Genomic DNA, 21,252 nt, shown 5'->3' with positions numbered 1-21,252 from the left:
CTAGGAATGTATCAGTTTTAGAATGTATAGGTCTCGAAAATTGAGGGGCATTAGAAGCAAATAAAAATTGCAAAGGGTAAAATATAGTCTGAATCTGTCTGAAGAAGGTATTGAAGAAGGTTTCTGACCCAGAACGTCACTGAAAATCTCCTTTAGAGCAGGCTCTGTAGCACTCCATGTGCAGCCTTGGTATTGCTGTTGGTTTAGTGCATTATAGTCAAGTTCAGGATCAGCTTGAGCATGAATGGCTGAATGCCTGCAGTTCCTGGCAGAGCTACTGCTGACGACAGCCAGTATGATTTTGCTAATTAGAATGATTTTTTACTTCTGTTTGCTATTTAAAAACTGTAATGCTCCCAATAGAACAATAAGTTACTGTTTCTACTGAAAAATGCTGGAAACACTCAGCAAGATAGCGGGATCTGCAGACAGAGGAAAATAGTTAATATTTTGTTTTATTGCCTTACATGTGGCGGAAACATATTAAGTATTTACAGTGAAAATAGACTCAACATGCTGGAGTCAGTGGGTCAGGCAGCATCTCTGGACGTTTCAGGTTGGCCCCTACATCAGACCTGAAACGTCACCCACCCTTTTTCTCCAGAGATGTTGCCTTATACGCTGAGTTACTCCAGCACTTCCTGTCTATCTTCGGATTAAACCAGCATCTGCAGTTCTTTTCCACACAAGTACTTAGTGATTTTGTTTTAAATTTTGGGTTTCCAAAAGCTACATTCAATTTATTTTTGCTTTCATTGACCAGCATGTTTTCTTTTGGCAACTTCCTTCATGGTCGAACAGTTTGATCTTGACCGCAGCCAGTTACAATGGGCCACTTTGTAAACTGTTACATTTCAACAAATCTAAACTCACCTTTTAACCCTTTAATAAACAACCAAACAACATCCCTGTGACTAGGCAACTGTTTCGCCGAGCATTTACTCTTGGTCCACCCAGGCCTGCTGGATTTCCCAGCTGCTGACCATTTTAGCTCCCCTTCCCATTCCCATTCCCATTCCCACACTGACCTCTCTGCTCATTGCCTCCATTGTCACTGTCAGGCCACATGCAAACTAGAGGAACAGCACCTCTTGGGTAACTTACAACCCCGTGGTATGAACAGTGAATTCTCCAATTTTAGGTAATTAACAAAAAACAACCCCCTTTCTTCCCCTCTTTTCTTCCCTCCGCTCGACTTGGATGTACAGCCCTCTCTACCCTCGCTCCCCCCATACTGCCCCCACCCATCCCCTTTCACCTACATTCCTCCTCTGACCACATTTTGTGCCTCTTGTATCCTTATCTCCTTATTGTTATTTTCTTCTTGGTCTTTTCTTCAAGCGTCTGACAATTAAAAACCCTCCTCACCAATATCCGACAATCACTTGCCAGACTTTGTCCCACCCCCATGCCTCGTCCAATCTTCTCCCCCCACTACAATTTGTTTGAAGAAGGGTCCCCACCTGAAATGTTGCCAATTCATGTTCTCCAGAAATGCTGCCAGGCCCTCTGAGTTACTCCAGAGCAGCGGTGGGGACCCTTTTCATGTTGGAATGCCACATTAAGTTAGCTGCAATCTAATAAGGCCGCATCCAAGAAACTTCAATTAGATATACTTCAAAATGTACATTATTTTGTTAAAATAGCCCTCATGACTTGCTAATTGTGGTCATCAGTCGGGGAGGATTATTTTGTTGAATCTTCTTTTACTCTTTGGTATTTTAAATACGTTCATTTTAAGGTTAAAATAAAAATAATAAAAGACAAACAAAAACATATTAATAAAAATAAAAGACAAAAATGCTGGAGAAACTCACGGGTGAGGCAGCATCTATGGAGCGAAGGAAATAGGCGACGTTTCAGATCGAGACCCTTCTTCAGACCTGAAGAAGGGTCTCGACCCGTAACGTCGCCTATTTCCTTCGCTCCATAGATGCTGCCTCACCCGCTGAGTTTCTCCAGCATTTTTTTCTGCCTTTGATTTTCCAGCATCTGCAGTTCTTTCTTAAATAAAAATAAAAGGATTTGTTCTACAAAACTTGGATTCATTCAAAAGGCCGCACTTAATGGCCTAAAAGGTTGCAGGTTCCCCACCTCTACTCCAGAGTCATACTCCCAGTATTACTAAAATTTATCACTACTTGTACAACTAGTTTGAAGACCGCGTTTAAAAAAAAATGGATGATGCTCCTTGCTATTGTTTAACTTGAACAGCACATTTTGTCAAAACTTAATGGCCGACATTCTTTCCTGTGGTTTTAAAGTATAATTTTCCTAGTGTGCACGCCGATTAATCTTTGTTTTTCTAGAGCTCTCGTGCAGGACCATAGCAACTCACTTCCATTTTAGGTACACACAAAATGCTGGAGTAACTCAACGGGACAAGCACCATCTCTGGAGAGAAGGAATGGGTGACGTTTGAAGAAGGGTCTCCACCCGAAACGTCACCCATTCCTTCTCTCCAGAGATGCTGCTCGTCCCGCTGAGTTACTCCAGCATTTTGTGTCTACCTTCGATTTAAACCAGCATCTGCAGTTCTTTCCGACTTACTTACATTTTATCTAGTGGGAGACTATTGATTGAAGGAAATTTTTTAAAAATTTTTTTTAAAATATTTTATTTTATTAGAAGTAAGTACAATTATATGGCACCAACGTGCCTAATATATATTTTCATAATACATTTTATGTACAGTTTCATTTTTTTTCTTTTGTTATAATAAAGAGAAATAAGAATAAGAAAAATAAATTAGATAGTAAAGAATTGAAAGACGTGAGATATATAGTGTGTGAAGAAGCAGAAAAAAGAAGAATGAATGAAGAAAGTTGAAGAAAAGAAAATAGGAAAAAGAGAATAAGACATAAAGAAAAGAAGTAAGGAGATCATTGTTTATAATCTTGACCATCCCTCGTCCAGTCCTGAAACAGTTAGCTTTTACAATTGTGTTGCACCATATGATTCCAAAAAGACGACAAATGGAGACCAACTCGTTATGAATTGGTCCGATTTTTTCCATTAGGAGGAATCGCATTTCCTCAAGATGTGCGGTGTCCAACATGCTTGCAATCCACATTTTAAGCGTTGGTATTGATGTATTTTTCCAAAATTTAAGTATTCATTTTTGTGCTATTATTAAACCATAATTAAAAAATAAATTTTGAGATGTGTTCAATTTATTCCCATCTTCCATTACTCCAAATATAATCATTTCAGTATTAGGTTCCATTCTTATCTCAAATAATTTTGTAAATATTTCAAAAATATCACTCTATAAAGTTTTATGCAGGAGACAAAAGAGTGTGTTATAGTTGCGTTTTGGGATAAACATTTATCACAAATGGGGGATATATTTGGATAAAATTTGTTCAATCTTGTTTTTGAATAATATAATCTATGTAAAATTTTAAATTGAATTAGATTATGTCTTGCATTAATCGAACATTTGTGAATATATATCAAGTACTTTTCCCATGTAACCTTCGTAATTTTTATCATTAGTTCCCGTTCCCACTCTTCTCTAAGTACCTCTGTCGATGGTAGGTCTATATTTAAAATACTATTATATAAATATGATATTAATTTTTGTGAGTCAGCTTTAATATTCATTGCTTCTTCCAATAAGTCAGGAGTTATTTTTTGATATCCTTGTATGTATTTTTTCATGAAATCGCAAATCTGAAGATATTTAAAATATTGGTTGTTTTTCAATTTAAATTTTAATTGTAATTGTTGGAATGACAGTAGGTTTCCCATTTCATACATATCCCCGATCCTTCTAATTCCGAGACTTTCCCATTGGTTATATGTTTTATCAATAAGAGATGGTTTAAATAAAGGGTTATTCGCTATTGGCATTAACAATGATAAATTTCTTAATTTTAAAGATAATTTTATTTGTTTCCAAATTCTTATTGAATCATGTATAATTGGGTTCTTCTTATATATTGTGTTGTTCAGTTTTTTCGGGGAGAAGAGGATCGTTCCTATATTACAAGGAAAACAATCCTCTTACTCCAGGAAATTTGGTGCTGTTCCAGGTCCAGTTTTGAGCTGCAGGTGTGTGGCAGGCAAGCTAGTGTCAATGATTGGGATAGGGCTGGGAAAATTTGAGTTGGGGGATGTTCTTCATAGATATTTAATTAAGTAGCACAATTAAACAATATGCAGTGTAATAGAAGTTTCGAGGCTGTGGTCATCTGTGCACAGTCACAGCAGATCTAGATTTAATATTCTAGTGTGAAAAAAAAATTGAGAGCCAGATTTCTTAAAACTGAAGGTACACAAAATTGCTGGGGAAACTCAGCGGGTGCAGCAGCATCTATGGAGCGAAGGAAATAGGCGACGTTTCGGGCCGAAACCCTTCTTCAGACACAACTTCTTAAAACTGAAGACTTGCCACGGTTTCAAAGTGTAAAATTTCCTGATAAAAATGCCCTGGGAAATGCTGCCATCTGCTGGGAACAATGAGGAGAGGCAATGTGAACGAAAGGGTATAATTATAGAGGTTAGGATAGGAGTCAAGAGTCTTTAATTATCATATGTACTGAAACTGAACAAGAAATTTGTACTTGCAATGTCATAACAGGTAAACACAATACCCAATAGATAACATGACAATAAAACAAACAAAATAAAGTTCAATAAATAAAAAAAACAATATTAGTGCAACAACAAAAGTCCAATGTCCCTAGTCCGAACAAGCCAGTTCCTAGTTTGAAGTTTAGCTGGTATTTGTTGGGTTCAATGGCCTGATGGTTGTTGGGAAGAAGCTGTTCCCGAACCTGGACGTCATAGTTTTCAGACTCTGATACCTTCTTCCTGATGGCAGGAGTGAATATGAGCGTGTGACAAGGGTGGTGTGCGTCCTTGATGATGTTGACTGATTTCTTTGTAGCTGCGGCTCCTATAGATCCCTTTGATGGCGGGGAGGTCAGTATCCGTAATGGGTAGTAGTGTAAGTATAACTCTGAGAATGATAACCCACTCAATTAATCCTGTGATTAAATTTAAAAAATTGACCATTTATTGATTTGGTTGGCTTTTGATTTATTGATTTGTTTAGCTCAGCTTGGAGATACAGTGTGGAAACAGGCACTTAGGCTCACCCAGCCTGTGCCAACCAGCGATCACCTTGTGAACTAGTTCTATCCTCACACTGGGGACAATTTACAGATGCTAGTTAATCTACAAATCTACATCAGTGATGGAAATGGAGGTGAGATGAATCCATTGTTGATGTCGTTGGGCACTCCTCAAACCCCTCTCACCATTAGAAATTGCCAAACTAAGTAGAATTACAAACTGTGGTGAATGGGATGTGCCATCATGTTGCCTGTCATAATGTAGAAGCTAGTTGGACGGCACAGTGGTGCAGCGGTAGAGTTGCTGCCTTACAGCACTTGAAGCCCAGGAGTCCCGGGTTTGATCCAGACTATGGGTGCTGTCTGTACGGAGTTTGTACATTCTCCCCGTGACCGCGTAGGTTTTTTTCAGAGATCTTCGGCTTCCTCCCACACTCCAAAGGCGTACAGGTTTGTAAGTAAATTGGCTTGGTATAAGTGTTAATTGTCCCTAGTGTGTGTAGGATAGTGCTAATGTGCAGAGATTGCTGGTTGGTGTGGACTCGGTGTGCCGAAGGATCTGTTTCCATTCTGTATCTCTAAACTAAACTGGTAGAGTTGCTGCCTCTCATGGGCCTGTCCCACTTAGGCATTTTTTGGGGCGACTGCCGCAAAACTTCCAACGTTGAAAATGTTTTGGCGACAGTGGCAACAATTTTTGCTGTTGCAGGTTGTCGTCAGGTGAATTCCATTAAAACTAGTCCCTGGCAGTCGCCTAAAGAGTCGCCTAAGTGGGACAGATCCTTCACAGTGCCAGAGACCCAGGTTCAATCCTGAGCCCGGGTGCTGTCTATGTGGAGTTTACACATCCTCCTTGTGACTCGGGGTGCTCCTGTTTTCTCCCACATCCCAAAAATATGTGGGTTTGTAGGTTAATAGACCTCTGTAACTTGACCCTAGTGTATAAAGAGTGGATGGCAAAGTGGGTTAACATAGAGCTAGTGAGAACGGATGATTGATGGTCGGCATGGACTCAGTGGGCCACATGATCTGTTTCTGCGCTGCATGTTTCAATAATTCAATAATGATGGCTTGTGATTCAGATTCAGATTCAATCTTTATTGTCATTGTGCAGTGACAACGAAATGCAGTTCGCATCTCCCCCAGAAGAGCGAACATAGAATAATGGAACTGCAAAATATATATATGTACATACATTAGAAATAGTGCAATTTTTCTGGGGGAAGGAGTGTCCGGGTGGGATGACTGGCAATCATCAAGATGCAGTGTTAAGTTGTGTAACAGCCGCAGGGAAGAAGCTGTTCCTGAACCTGCTGGTCCGGCAACGGAGAGACCTATAGCGCTTCCTGGATGGGAGGAGGGTAAACAGTCTGTGGCTGGGGTGAGAGCAGTCCTTGACGATGCTGCGCGCCCTTCGCAGACATCGCTTGCTCTGGACAGACTCAATGGTCAATGGAGGGGAGTGAGGAACCGGTGATGCGTTGGGCAGTTTTCACCACCCTCTGCAGTGCTTTCCGGTCGGAGACAGAGCAGTTGCCATACCATACTGTGATACAGTTGGTAAGGATGTTCTCGATGGTGCAGCGGTAGAAGTTCACCAGAATCTGAGGAGACAGATGGACCTTCTTTAGTCTCCTCAGGAAGAAGAGACGCTGGTGAGCCTTCTTGACCAGTGTTGAGGTATTGTGGGTCCAAGATAGGTCATCAGAGATGTTGACCCCCAGAAACCTGAAGCTGGAAACACGTTCCACCTCCGTCCTGTTAATATGGATGGGGGTGTGCGTGCCACCCCTAGACTTTCTGTAGTCCACAATGAGCTCCTTGGTCTCCTTGGAGTTAAGGGCCAGGTTGTTGTCAGCGCACCATGCTGCTAGGAGCTGGACCTCCTCCCTATAGGCCGACTCATCGTTGTCGCTGATGAGGCCAATCACCGTTGTATCATCTGCATACTTGATGATGGTGTTAGTACCATGTACAGGTGTGCAGTCGTAGGTGAAGAGGGAGTAGAGGAGGGGGCTCAGCACACAGCCCTGTGGAACGCCAGTGTTCAGGGTGAGGGTTGAAGAGGTGTGGTTGTCTGACCTAACAGACTGGAGTCTGTTAGTTAGAAAGTCCAGTATCCAGTTGCAGAGGGAGTGGTCAATGCCCAGGTCGCTGAGTTTGATGATCAGTTTTGAGGGGATAATGGTGTTAAATGCTGAGCTATAGTTGATGAACAGCATTCTCACATAGGTGTCTCTGTTGTCGAGGTGGGAGAGGGCGGAGTGAAGTGCCGTTGAGATGGCATCCTCCGTACTCCTGTTCTTGCGGTAGGCGAACTGATAGGGGTCCAGTGTGGGAGGTTGGCAGCCTTCGAGGTGTGCCAGGACCAGCCTCTCGAAGCACTTTGTGATGATGGGAGTAAGTGCAACTGGGCGGAAGTCATTAAGGCTCGCCGCAGTGGAGTTTCGGTATGGGGAGAATCTGATGCATTGTATTTTGTACAATATTTTCTTAGAATAAGATGCCTTTAGGGCGTCCCACTGTACGAGATAATTCAAGAGTTCTCCCGAGTTTCCCCTGATTCGAACTGGAGAATTACGGTAATAGCCGCTCGTAGGTACTCGGGGCTCTCTTGGACATTTTTCAACATGTTGAAAAAACTTCACGAGCTTACCGTGTTTCCCGAATACCTGCCGTTAGCGTTACGAGCCGCTAAGAGACGTCCCGAGCTCCTGCTACATACATTCTACGTACTTACCACGAGTTTGATTTTGTTTTTAACTCGGGAGAGCTTTTGGTTAAACTCGAATAGTGGGACAGGCCCTTTAGAAAGCAGTCCTATCATTATTTTATTTTGTTTTTAAGGGACGTGCCAACTTGACTGAGGAGAAGTTGCTGTTTGCTCACCCACACCCTGAGGTGAAGAACCTGGCTGATGCAGTAAAGATTCTCAAACCTACTGTGCTCATAGGTACGTTAGATTTTTCTTTCTTGGTGTGTGAACTCCAGTGTGGTCTTCCTCCTCTATTGAACCTTCTAGCCAACCTAAGCTCACCTCTTCAAGAATACTCTCATATTAAATGCAGTATCTAAACCCATTTCATTGGGTTTCATGTAGTCGTGAGCCACTTGCTTCTTGTGCTGCTAGCTTTACTCTGACTTCGAAGAAGAAAGTACGTTTCATTCCAGTTTTCTGATGGATTTGTGCTTCATTCTCCTTCTTCTTCCAACCTACATCGACTCTTTTCGGGCTGTTTATCAACTGCCTTTTCTAGATTTTGATCGTTGAACAGGATAAAAGCACATTACAGCAGGCCTCACATTCAGCACAGTCACATTTAAAAGATCATCAGCGGATCAATGCAGATGTAGTAATGTTGATGTGGTAATGTATCACAGGTATTTGTTTCTTTAATTGCAATTATAATTATACAGTGAATGGTGCTATCAGTTATATACATTGTTTTCTTTAAACAGCAATTAATTTGGTGTTACTTCTATGACCATGATTCTCACTGTCGTGTTTAACAATTGTACAGATGTTATTATGCAAGAGCTCAGTGACTGAGAAATCAAGTTATGAAGCTATTTTAACAAACTTTGATTAAAAAAATAGACTTTCACTAAAGACTAAAAAAAGTTAAAAATGTTGTGAAATCCCCCAACTGGCCCAGCAACACATTTCAGGAAAAGAAACTGTCATTTCTACCCAATCTGGTAGCCATGCAACCTCATCCCTATGTTTCAAGGTTGATTCCTAAAACTATTCAGTTGTCTATTTAGCTGCATCAAAGGAAAAGCTAGAAAAGCATGTAATGAAGGGAAGAGAAGGATGTACCAATGGGCTTAGATGAAGAGTCCATAATCCTCTGTCAATTACTATTTGGACTGAATGGACTGTTACCATGCTGTAGTCTTGAAATTCTAAATTGATACTCGGCTGTTACGCATACACGAAGACCTAAAACTCCTTCTCATCGTTGGATAATAGTGCTTGTTAAGGGTGAGTGCCACAACTTCCACCACCTGTTTCATGCAAAATTCCCCTGCCCACATGCATAAAAAGTGGAGGCTTGTTTTAACTGGTGCAACTATCTAAAAATTCTGGGAACACTAGCTGGAGCCTGCAGTCATTCAACAATATAGTCAGCATTGGTTTAAGTGCTGCAATTTGTTAAGCAGCAAGCTGTTACCTCACAGTTATCCTGGTCCCTGAAGCAGATCGAACTTCCATTTGTGAATTCCCTCTTTTTTTGGCTAATTTTTGCTCTCATTTTTAGGGCAATCAAACTTAGTTCCAGATGTTCCTGCTGCTTTCCCCCCTTTGTTGAACTTTAAATGAATAACATATTGGCCTTGTGTTTTTCTTTGGTCTGTGGATATCACACAAGCTGAATGGAAATCCTTTACATTGATTTTATTTGCCTGTTTCTTCCAGGAGCTGCAGCAATTGGAGGAGCATTTACTGAGCAAATCCTCAAAGACATGGCATGCTTCAATAAGCATCCGATTATATTTGCTTTGAGCAATCGAACCAGCAAAGCAGAATGCACTGCTGAACAATGCTACCACGTGACTGAGGTATTGTAACTCTTTTATAAAGGCAGCCTGACTTTCAGAGGTAACTAAAGCCTAAATTATAGTGACAACACCAACAATATCACGGGTAGTTGCTAACTGTACATTCATGGCATTTTTGAGTATAACCTTGTTTGAGAGCACCGAATGGCCAGCTGATCATGAGTGTACTGTCAATAAAAAATAAATTATCAGAAGTGCAGCAAAATCCAGGGTAAATGTTTGAAAAGCATTGCCTGAAAATTATTACTTTACACCGGCTGGCGCCGTACATGACAGCCTCGCCACATGGTGGCGCCGTACATGACAGCCTCGCCACATGGTGGCGCCATACATGACTGCCTCGCCAACAGCCTGGCTCGTCTTTTTCTTCTTTTAACGTTTTGGTCTGTGTTTACTTGTATGTTTTTAGTGTACTTTTAGTTTTTGTATTATGTGGGGGTGGGGGGTTTGGGGGAAACCTTTTATTATCTCTTTCCTGATGGAGATGGAACGTTTTCATCGTATCTCCATCTGCACTGTGGCTTGAACATCATAGAGCTGGCGGTCCCTTTGTTAGGGATCGATTGTGGGAGCTCCAACCGCAGGAGCTTTGATCGCCCCGATGCAGGAGCTTCGATCGCCGACTGCGGGAGCTTCGATCACCCCAACTGTGGAAGTATTGATTGGCCCGATCACGGGAGAAAAGGAGGAAATAAGGTATAAGTTATTTGCGTTCCATCATGGTGGGGAATATGAGGTCACCAAAAAAACAAGATGGACATGCTGCCTGCACCCGTGAGGACTCGGAGGAAGTGCCGTGAGTGCAACGATCTCAGTGTTTACGGGGACATCGCTCCATGAGGTCATCCCGGAGTCTAGTGCGAGTGTGGACGACTTTCTGACGGTTTGGGTGGACAGGGACTGCAGAGAGAGTGACAGCGGTCGGTACAACTCTGGTCACAACATGGTGAAGGACCGTGTGTGTGGCCCGGACATTGAACTGATGGCTGTGAGTCTCTGCTTATGCTGTGTGCCCTGGGGATTCTCACACGCTATTGTGGTGGCTGTTTAAGTATATATTTAATTTTTATGTAGTTATGTATCTTGTTGCTTTTTTGTATGACTTTTGGCAAATCAAATTCCTTGTATGTTTACATACTTGGCTAATAAATAAATTAATTACAAAATAAATTATCAGAAAATCAAGGGCAAATGTTTGAAAAGCAATACCTGAAAATTATTACTTCATATTTGTCTTTGCTATTGTGACTTTAAATTGGCCAACCAATAGAATTAATTCATCGAGCATTCTTTGGTAACGAGTTTAGTTTTATTTATTGTTTGAGTACTGAATGTTAACAGAAAATGTTATCATGGGAGAAGGCTCAGAAACAGCAGATACAATTATTTTTTGAAGAAAAGGCATTGTGATTTGAGTGACTTTTGATGGCATTGTTTTGTTACCAGGGAGCTTGGTTTAGTTTAGTTTTGTTTACTTTATTGTCATGTGTTCCGACGTATAGTGAAAAGATTTGTTGCATGCTAACCAGTCAGCAGAAAGACAATACATGATTACATCCATAGTGTACAGATATATGATAAAGGGAACAGTGTGAATAATGTTTAGTGCAAGATAAAGTCCAGTAAAGTCTGATCAAATATAGACCGATGGTCTCCAATGAGGTGGATACTAGCTCTGGACTGCTCTCTAGTTTCTGGTAGGATGGTTTAGTTGCCTGGAAAACAGCTAGGAAGAAACTGTCCCTGAATCTGGAGATGTGCGTTTTCACACTTCTGTACCTCTTGCTCGAGGGAAGAAGAGGGAGCAGCCAAGGTGCGACTTGTCCTTGATTATGCTGGTAGCCTTGCCGAGGCAGCGTGAGGTGTAAATGGAGTTGATGAAGTTGGTTTGTGTGATGTTCTGGGCTGCGTCCACAATTCTCTGCCATTTCTTGCAGCCTTGGATGGAGCTGATCCCAAACCTTGCTGTGATGCATATGGCAAGAGAGGCATGTTAATTACTAATTTACTAATATGCCTCTCATTAATATCCCACCCACATTAATCCCATTTGTTTGCATTAGGACTGTATCCTTCCACGCTTGCCTGTTTAAAAGTTGTTCTAAGTGTCTCTCAAACAAAGTAATCGTACCTGATTCCACCACCTTCTCTGGCAGCACGTTCCAGATATCAACCACTTCCTGATTTAAAAAAAGAACTTACTCACCAAAGACTCTTCAAATCTCCTACCTTTCACCTAGAGTTTCTTAAGTCTATGTCTTCTTGTTTTTGATACGTCCGGCATGGTGAAATGTTTTGATTATCTACCCAATTTATGCCTCTTGTATTCTAATAGACATCCATCTCCTCTCAGCCTCCTGCAATCTTGGGAAACCAGACCCGTTCCTGTCCAATCTCTCCCTGTAACTACAATATTCTCCAATCGTGGCAGCATCCTGGTGAAGCTCCTCTGCATTCTCACCCATCTTTCTTATGATAAACACGAAATGCTGGAGTAACTCAATTGGACAGGCAGCAACTGTGGATAGAAAGAATGGGTGACCTTTCAGTCTGAAGAAGGGTAGTGACCCGAAACGTCATCCATTCTTTCTATCCAGATATGCTGCCTGTTCCACTGAGTTACTCCAGCGTTTGGCATATATCTTCGGTTTAAACCAGCACCTGCAGTTCCTACCTACAGTGTGACAACGAGAATGCTCCAAGTATGGCCCAAACAATGTTTTATAAAGTTGCAACATGATGATCCAACTCTTATATTTTATGCCCCATGTTGTCAAGGCATGTCAAACATAGGCCTCCATCACCACCCTATTACATTATGTTGTCACTTTCAGGAAATTATGGACTTGGACCCTATGGTCTCTCTGGTCATCTCCATTCCTAGCACCCTATCACTTACTGTAAATGTCCTACACTTATCTGACTTCCCAAATGCATCAACCTGCTCCTGAATAAATAGCATTTGTCAGCGCTTTGCCCAACTATATCCTGCTATAGCCTTGGATAACCTTCCTTGTTATCCACAACATCACCGATTGTTGCTTCATCTGCAAATTTACTAATCTGTAAGTGGTTACTCTTAAATCCACATCAAAGCCATTAATATATATCACAAAGAGGAAATGCCCCAACAGCAATCATTCATGTGGACATCAATTTCCTATCAGAAAAACATCCTTCAACCACTCCTCTCTGCCTCTTAACAACAAGCTATTTATGGATCCAAAGAGAGGCACAAAGTGCTGGAGTGACTTAGCAGATCAGGCAGCATCTCTGGAGATATAGGATGGGTGACGTTTCTGGTCGGGACCCTTCTCCAGTTCTAAAAAGGGTGGGTAATGTTTCGGGTCAGGATTCTTCTTTGAACTGAAGAATGGTTCCGACCCGAAGCATCGCCCATCCTTTTAATCCAGGGATACTGCCTGACCCGCTGAGTTACTTCAGTACTTTATGTCGATCTTTGGTATAAACCAGCATCCTCCCGGTGGCTCAGCACTTCAACTCCCCCTCCTATTCCGTATCCGACCTCTCTGTCCTGGGTTTCCTCCATGGCCAGAGCAAGCAACACCGGAAATTGGAGGAACAGCACCTCATATTAATAATAATAATAATAATGGATGGGATTTATATAGCGCCTTTCTAATACTCAAGGCGCTTTACATCGCATTATTAATTTCACTCCTCAGTCACACTCGGTGGTGGTAAGCTACTTCTGTAGCCACAGCTGCCCTGGGGCAGACTGACGGAAGCGTGGCTGCCATTCTGCGCCTACGGCCCCTCCGACCACCACCAATCACTCACACACATTCACACACATTCACACACAGGCAAAGGTGGGTGAAGTGTCTTGCCCAAGGACACAACGACAGTATGCACTCCAAGCGGGATTCGAACCGGCCACCTTCCGGTCCCAATTTTGTTAACCCTTGCCATCTCCTCCCCTTCCTCAGCCCTTGGGCTGTCTCCTCCCATCCCTCAGCCTTCAGGCTCCTCCTCCTCCTTTTTCCTTTCTTCTCCCCGCCCCCCCCCACCCCCCATCAGTTTGAAGAAGGGTTTTGGCTCGAAACGTTGCCTATTTCCTTCGCTCCATAGATGCTGCTGCACCCGCTGAGTTTCTCCAGCATTTTTGTGTACCTTCTGCATCTATTAATATGATTTCAGAAGCACACACTATGGTGATGGGGTGTGGGGGTGGGGGGCTGCGGAGTCAAATATTAATGAGTGAGCAAAAGGAATCTACACATAAAGAACACCATTTGATATGCATCTTTAGTGTGGAAGAGTTATAAGATATTTTAAACTTTATGTTATAATGATTTTGTGCCAAATTTTGTAAATCTACATGAAAATATAAGTTATGGAAAGTATACAATTCTGGAGTAACTCAGCGGATCAGGCAGCATCTCTGGAGAAAGGAATAGGCGATGTTTCGGGTGGAAACACTTCCTCAGACTGAGAATATAAGTTGCTGGAACCAGGATAGATTACTTTAATTATCTTTCCGCTGACTGGTTAGCACGCAACAAGAACTTTTCACTGTACTTTGGTACACGTGACAATAAACTAAACTAAACTAATTGTTTAAAAAAAATAAAATGTATCCAGTCATAAACACTTTGTAACATTCTGGACATAATTACAGCAAGTACAGTGTGTTGCGTCAACTGTTGTGTGTGTGTACAACTGTCTGTCAGCACTATTGATATGTGGTGTGTTTATGAATGGCTGGTCCCGTTGTGATGATGAACTTTTACATGAGGATCAAGTCTGCTATTCAGACATTTTCCCATGAACAAGGAACTGTCCAAATTTGGTTTTGCAGAACTACACATTATTTGTCCAAAGGGTATTGTGTGTGATATTCTGCTCTGTCTTGTCCAGAGAGAGTCCATTGTAGGCATTATTTGCTCAGTTCAGAATTGAGTGTTGCCTTTGTTTTTGCACCCAGCTGCATAAAAGCTATTATTGGAACAAGGGGACTCCAATGTAATCGGTTGTGCACTGCTATTATGATAGAGAGTATTATGCTGAGACTCATGTTCCAAAAATGGTCAACAAGGGGTTGGAAGTTCATTTCAGTATTGCTGACCCAAATTTGTTAGAAGGGGATGTTGTATTCAATCTGCTTATTGGATACCTTCCAAAGATGTAACCTGAAAAAATAAATCTCCCTAATTTAGGTTCATGTAAAGGGCACTTCAGAAAGAATGAAAAAAGGTATTATGCTGGAGAAACTCAGCGGGTGCAGCAGCATCTATGGAGCGAAGGAAATAAGCAACGTTTCGGGCCAAAACCCTTCTTCAGACCTATCAGATAGGTCTGAAGAAGGGTTTCGGCCCGAAACGTTGCTTATTTCCTTCGCTCCATAGATGCTGCTGCACCCGCTGAGTTTCTCCAGCATTTTTGTGTTCCTTCGATTTTCCAGCATCTGCAGTTCCTTCTTGAACAAAAAAGGTATTATGTCCATTTCCTTCATTATCCCCAAACTATTCTGAAATCTGAAAACTTTTTTCAATTTCAGAATTCCTTTGGCAAGGTTCCCTTGCATTGCTGGGCTACAGTGGTGAGATGTGTTTTGAATTGAGATAAAATCACATGCAGAACCACTGGACTATATATTGAAGTGGGATAGATAGACTGTGCTGGAGTAGCTTAGCGGGTCAGGCAGCCAGCGTCTCTGGAACAAAAAGGATGGGTGACATTTCGGGTCGGCACCCTTCTTCAGACTCTAAATTTAAAATGGGATGTCTTCTCCCTGTGTACAATGTATCCCAAGATCCTATTTATGTCTCCAACAAACTTCAGAAGTTGTCATCTACTGCATGACTGGACATTAGGCATTTCCCTTGCTTGTTTAACCTGACATACTTTCTCACTCATTCTCTTCTCCTTAGGTTTTACTTTGCCCAGAGGACTACTTGCAATGTGGAACTTTCCTCGCTTCAATAATGAGGGCCCCCTGCACATGACTGAAGAATTTATCCAGTCTTTATTTATTCTTCAGGGTTGAGCTTTTCCTTAACCTTGAACTACACTTTTTTAACCCCCTGCTTCCGACATAAGAAAGAAAGGTTAAAATAATAATGACAGGCAAAAAACGCTGGAGTAACTCAGCGGCTCAGGCAGCTTCCCTGGAGAAAATGGATAGGTGATGTTTTCAGTCAGGACGCTTCATCAGACATTATTAAAATAATAAAATGTTTATAATAATAATATTTTAATAACATAAGTAATAAAACATCCCTAATACAAATAATTTCAAAGCATCTTATTCATAAAACAACTCAAGCTGCCCCTGAGTGAATGATTAATATTATTAGTCATACAGCGTGGAAACAGCCCCTTCATCACAACTTGCCCATGTAATTATGCTCCTAGAGCTAACCCCCTTAGTCTAGTTAAGTAAAACACTTGAGTCAAGCACTGGACCACTAAACTTTATTTTATGAAACAATAACGAATTCCCTATACAATACCTAACCACCGCAGGATCGATCCTTGTCTCTGCTTGTCCAGGCCCTTCAGCCTCGTGCAAGCAGATACCTCCAAAAGGTTACGCAGTCCCAAGCGCCCATCTAGAAGATGGACAACGATCCTCGTGGGGGTTACCTTTTATAGGTCATCGGACCCTGCGGGGCATAACTACAAGGGGGTGGTAACCCCTACAAACCAATCAGATATCGATTACATTAAAGTGTTATTGACAGTTCCCCAACCCAATTACAAAGCACCCCATTACAATGTTTCTACAGAAGCTTCTGGAAAGACTAAGTAATGCACCATTTTCCCAGGTAGTATAAACAATTATTTTATTTATTTATTTTTTTATTTTATTTTTATTAGAAGTACAATAAGTTACAGTAATACACACCACATATATCTTATTACATTTGTTGTACCCCTTCATTTTTTGAGCTTTAAGAAAGATAGAAATAAAAGAAGTAAGGAAAGTGAGAAAGAGTCGTGATAGTGCAGGAAAGTGTTGGGAAAAGAAAGCTCATTAGAAAGAGAGTTAGAGGAGAAAGTTAAGAAATAGACCCTAGAAAAGAAAGAAAGAAAGTGAAACAATCACTCTATTATAAAAAACTCCGCAAAAAGGGATATACCAACCATATTTTTCACCCCCCCCCCGTTACCAGATCCTGGCACCATATATTTTTTAAATTACTGTTGCACCTTATGCTTGTAGTAAGTCCATAAATGCAGACCACGTCTTTTGGAAGTGGTCTGCTTTGCCTGCGAGGAGGAGTCCCATATCTTCCAGGTGTAATGTTTCGAACATGTTTGAAATCCACATTTTTATTGTTGGTATAGGAGCGTTTTTCCAGAATTTGAGTATAAGCTTTTTTCCCATTATTAGCTCGTAATTAAATAAATTCTTTTGAAACACGTTTAGTTCAGGGCTACCTTCCATTATTCCAAAGATAATCCATTCTGCTTTTGGTATCAGTTTTATTTTAAATAGTTTTGTGAAGATTTCAAACATTTAGTTCCAGAATTTATGGATTTTTATTAGTATAAACAATTCAAACAAGGCTTCACACTTCAGCCAATGATTCAACAGCACCACAAACATTATTTGCAACATTATTTACAATACCGTTTCACACCCCCTTTTATAACCAATCCCCACTATGCATTTAATAATAATAATAATAAATTTTATTTAATGGGCGCCTTTCAGACATCTCAAGGACACCTTACATAGTAATCGGAACATACAATCGGAATATAACAAGTAATAAAGACATCACAGAGACACAAATTAAAAACAGAATTCAATCCAAAAACAGAAAATCAAAAACACAGTGTGAAGAGGGAGCAGCGGCAGCCAAAGCGCGCCAGCGTCCACTCTCTCTTCACGGCAGCCATCTTGGACACAGACCTACAGGACTACAATTAGACAAAAAAAAATCATCCCCCCACAGTGGATAGCACTGTGGAGGAAGGCACAATGTCCAGTCCCCACCCCATGTTCACCCCAAAGTCAGGCCTATTGAGGCCACCGCAATTTGCAGACCTTCTTATCTTCCTCTGCAAACCTTCATACATATTAACAAAGTTAGGACATCTGGGTCTCTCCTTATCATCAACTTACATCTGGGATCCAGACTCCTTGGAGCCGTGACTCCATCTTGCAACTTTCACAGAAAGAGACCAAGCAGGCCCTGCAAATGCAAAGATCCTCCATTTTATAATAGCTCTATTTTGGTCAATATTAACACCCACACCAGCCAACATGTACCATCTACAAATGTCCTACATGCCTGCATTTGGCCCATATCCCTCCAAACCTGTCCTATGCATGTATCTGTCTAAATGTTTCCTAAACATTGCGATGCTACTTGCCTCATCTACCTCCTCCGACAATAGACACAAAAGCTGGAGTAACTCAGGCAGCATGAATGCACAAGTATAAGGAATAAAGTGGATGAGCTTGAGGCTCAGTTAGAAACTGGCAAGTATGATGTTGTGGGAATTACTGAGACATGGCTGCAAGAGGGAAAGGGCTGGGAACTGAATATTCAAGGATATACCTCTTATCGAAAAGACAGACAGGTGGGCAGAGGGGGTGGGATTGCCCTGTTGGTGAGGAATAAAATTCAGTCCTTTGCAATGGGTGGCATTGAATCAGGAGATGTGGAGTCAGTATGGATAGAACTAAGGAATTGTAAGGGTAAAAAGACCCTAATGGGACTAATCTACAGGCCCCCAACCAGTAGCCTGGACATAGAGCGCGTTGAATCAGGAGTTAAAATTGGCATATAGTAAAAGTAATGCTGTGGTTGTTATGGGAGATTTCAACATGCAGGTAGACTGGGGAAATCAGATTGGTACTGGACCCCAAGAAAGGGACTTTGTAGAGTGCCTTCGTGATCGATTTTTTGAACAGCTTGTATTGGAGCCTACCAGGGAGAAGGCAATTCTGGATTTAGTGTTATATAATGAACCGGATTTGATAAAGGACTTCGAGGTTAATGAGCCATTAGGAGGCAGTGACCATAACATGGTCAGGTTTAATCTACAATTGGAGAGGGAGAAGAGTAGATCGGAGGTATCAGTATTGCAGTTGAATAAAGGGGACTATGGGCCCATGAGGGAGGAGCTGGCCAAAGTTGACTGGAAAGATACACCAGCAGGGATGACAGTGGAACAAAAATGGCAGGTGTTTCTAGGAATAATACAGAAGGTGCAGGATCAGTTCATTCCTAGGAAGAAGAAAGATTCCAAGGGGAGAAAGGGGCGACCATGGCTGACAAGGGACGTCAGGGACAGTGTAAAAATTAAAGCGAAGAAGTACAGCGTAGCAAAGATGAGAGGGAAGCAAGAGGATTGGGTAATGTTTAATGGACAACAGAAGATAACCAAAAAGACAATACGGGGAGAAAAGATGAGGTATGAAGGTAATCTAGCCAAGAATATAAAGCAGGATAGTAAAAGCTTCTTTAGGTATGTGAAGAGGAAAAAATTAGTTAAGACCAAAGTTGGACCCTTGAAGACTGAAAAAGGTGAATTTATTATGGGGAACAAGGAAATGGCAGATGAGTTGAACAGGTACTTTGGATCGGTCTTCACTAAGGAGGACACAAACAATCTTCCTGATATAGTAGTGGCCAGAGGATCTGGGGTGACGGAGGAACTGAAGGAAATCCACTGATGGGACTGAAGGCGGATAAATCCCCAGGGCCTGATGGTCTGCATCCCAGGGTACTTAAGGAAGTGGCTCTAGAAATCGTGGATGCATTGGTGATAATTTTCCAATGTTCTATAGACTCAGGATCAGTTCCTGTGGATTGGAGGGTAGCTAATGTTATCCCACTTTTTAAGAAAGGCGGGAGAGTGAAAATGGGGAATTATAGACCAGTTAGCCTGACATCGGTGGTGGGGAAGATGCTGGAGTCAATTATAAAAGATGAGTTAGCCGCACATTTGGATAGAAGTAACAGGATCGGTCCGAGTCAGCATGGATTTACGAAGGGGAAATCATGCTTGACTAATCTTCTGGAATTTTTTGAAGATGTAACTTGGAAAATGGACAAGGGAGAGCCAGTGGATGTAGTGCAGCTGGACTTTCAGAAAGCATTTGATAAGGTCCCACATAGGAGATTAGTGGGTAAAATTAGAGCACATGGAATTGGGGGTAGAGTGCTGACATGGATAGAGAAGTGGTTGGCAGACAGGAAACAATGAGTAGGGATTGACGGGTCCCTTTCAGAATGGCAGGCAGTGACTAGTGGGGTACCGTAAGGCTCGGTGCTGGGACCGCAGCTATTTACAATATACATCAATGATTTGGATGAAGGGATTCAAAGTATCATTAGCAAATTTGGGTGACACAAAGCTGGGTGGCAGTGTGAATTCTGAGGAGGATGCTATGAGAATGCAGGGTGACTTGGACAGGTTGGGGGAGTGGGCAGATGCATGGCAGATGAAGTTTAATGCGGGTAAATGTGAGGTTATCCATTTTGGTAGCAAAAACAGGAAGGCAGATTACTTTCTAAATGGCGTCAAGTTCGGAAAAGGAGAAGTACAACGGGATCTGGGGGTCCTTGTACATCAGTCTATGAAAGTAAGCATGCAGGCAGTGAAGAAAGCGAATGGCATGTTGGCCTTTATAACAAGAGGAATCGAATATAGGAGCAAAGAGATCCTTCTGCAGTTGTTCAGAGCCCTAGTGAGACCACACCTGGAGTATTGTGTGCAGTTTTGGTCCCCTAATTTGAGGAAGGACATTCTTGTTATTGAGGGAGTGCAGCGTATGTTTACAAGGTTAATTCCCGGGTTGGCGGGACTGTCATATGCTGAGAGAATGGAGCAGATGGGCTTGTACACTCTGGAGTTTAGAAGGATGTGAGGGTATCTCATTGAAACATATAAGATTATTAAGGGCTTGGACACACTAGATGCAGGAAACATGTTCCTGATGTTGGGGGAGTCCAGAACCAGGGGGCACAGTTTAAGAATAAGGAGTAAGCCATTTAGAACAGAGACGAGGAAACGCTTTTTCTCACAGAGAGTGGTGAGTCTGTGGAAGTCTCTGCCTCAGAGGGCAGTGGAGGCAGGTTCTCTAGATCAGTGGTTCTCAACATTTTTTCAGTGATGTACCCCCTGTGAAATATTTTTTCAGCCAAGTACCCCCTAACCAGCGCAAAAATATAGGCCTACATATATGTAGGCCTATATTTTAAAATCTCACGTACCCCCTGGAGTGCCTTCACGTACCCCCAGGGGTACGCGTACCCCCATTTGAGAACCACTGCTCTAGATGCTTTCAAGAGAGAGCTAGATAGGGCTCTTAAAAATTGCAGAGTCCGGGGATATAGGGAGAAGGCAGGAACGGGGTATTGATTGGGGATGATCAGCCATGATCACATTGAATGGCGGTGCTGGCTCTAAGGGCCAAATGGCCTACTCCTGCAGCTATTGTCTAATGTCTATATCTCAGGAAGAGAGGGAATGTGTGACGTATTGGGTCGAGACCCTTCTTCAGACTGGTTAGGGATAAGGGAAATGAGAGATCTGGAGATATGGGGAGATAAAGGAGAGATATGGTGATGTGGGGAGATAAAGAACAATGAATGAAAGATATGCAAAAAAGTAACGATGA

At 41.9% G+C, this 21,252-nt stretch overlaps 1 protein-coding gene across 1 annotated transcript in view; it reads left to right on the top strand.

The window, feature by feature from the left end:
• LOC116973185 (NADP-dependent malic enzyme-like) overlaps positions 1 to 21,252 on the top strand; it is a 371,473-nt gene that overhangs the window by 300,448 nt on the left and 49,773 nt on the right. The window contains exons 10-11 of the mRNA XM_033021003.1: positions 7,929 to 8,034; positions 9,502 to 9,644. Coding sequence (XP_032876894.1) covers positions 7,929 to 8,034; positions 9,502 to 9,644 — 249 coding nt within the window. The remainder of the gene's footprint in view (positions 1 to 7,928; positions 8,035 to 9,501; positions 9,645 to 21,252) is intronic.

Source organism: Amblyraja radiata, chromosome 5 (genome assembly GCF_010909765.2).
Source record: "Amblyraja radiata isolate CabotCenter1 chromosome 5, sAmbRad1.1.pri, whole genome shotgun sequence".
Classification (NCBI taxonomy): Eukaryota; Metazoa; Chordata; class Chondrichthyes; order Rajiformes; family Rajidae; genus Amblyraja; species Amblyraja radiata.
This window is presented reverse-complemented; position numbering and strand designations above follow the sequence as displayed.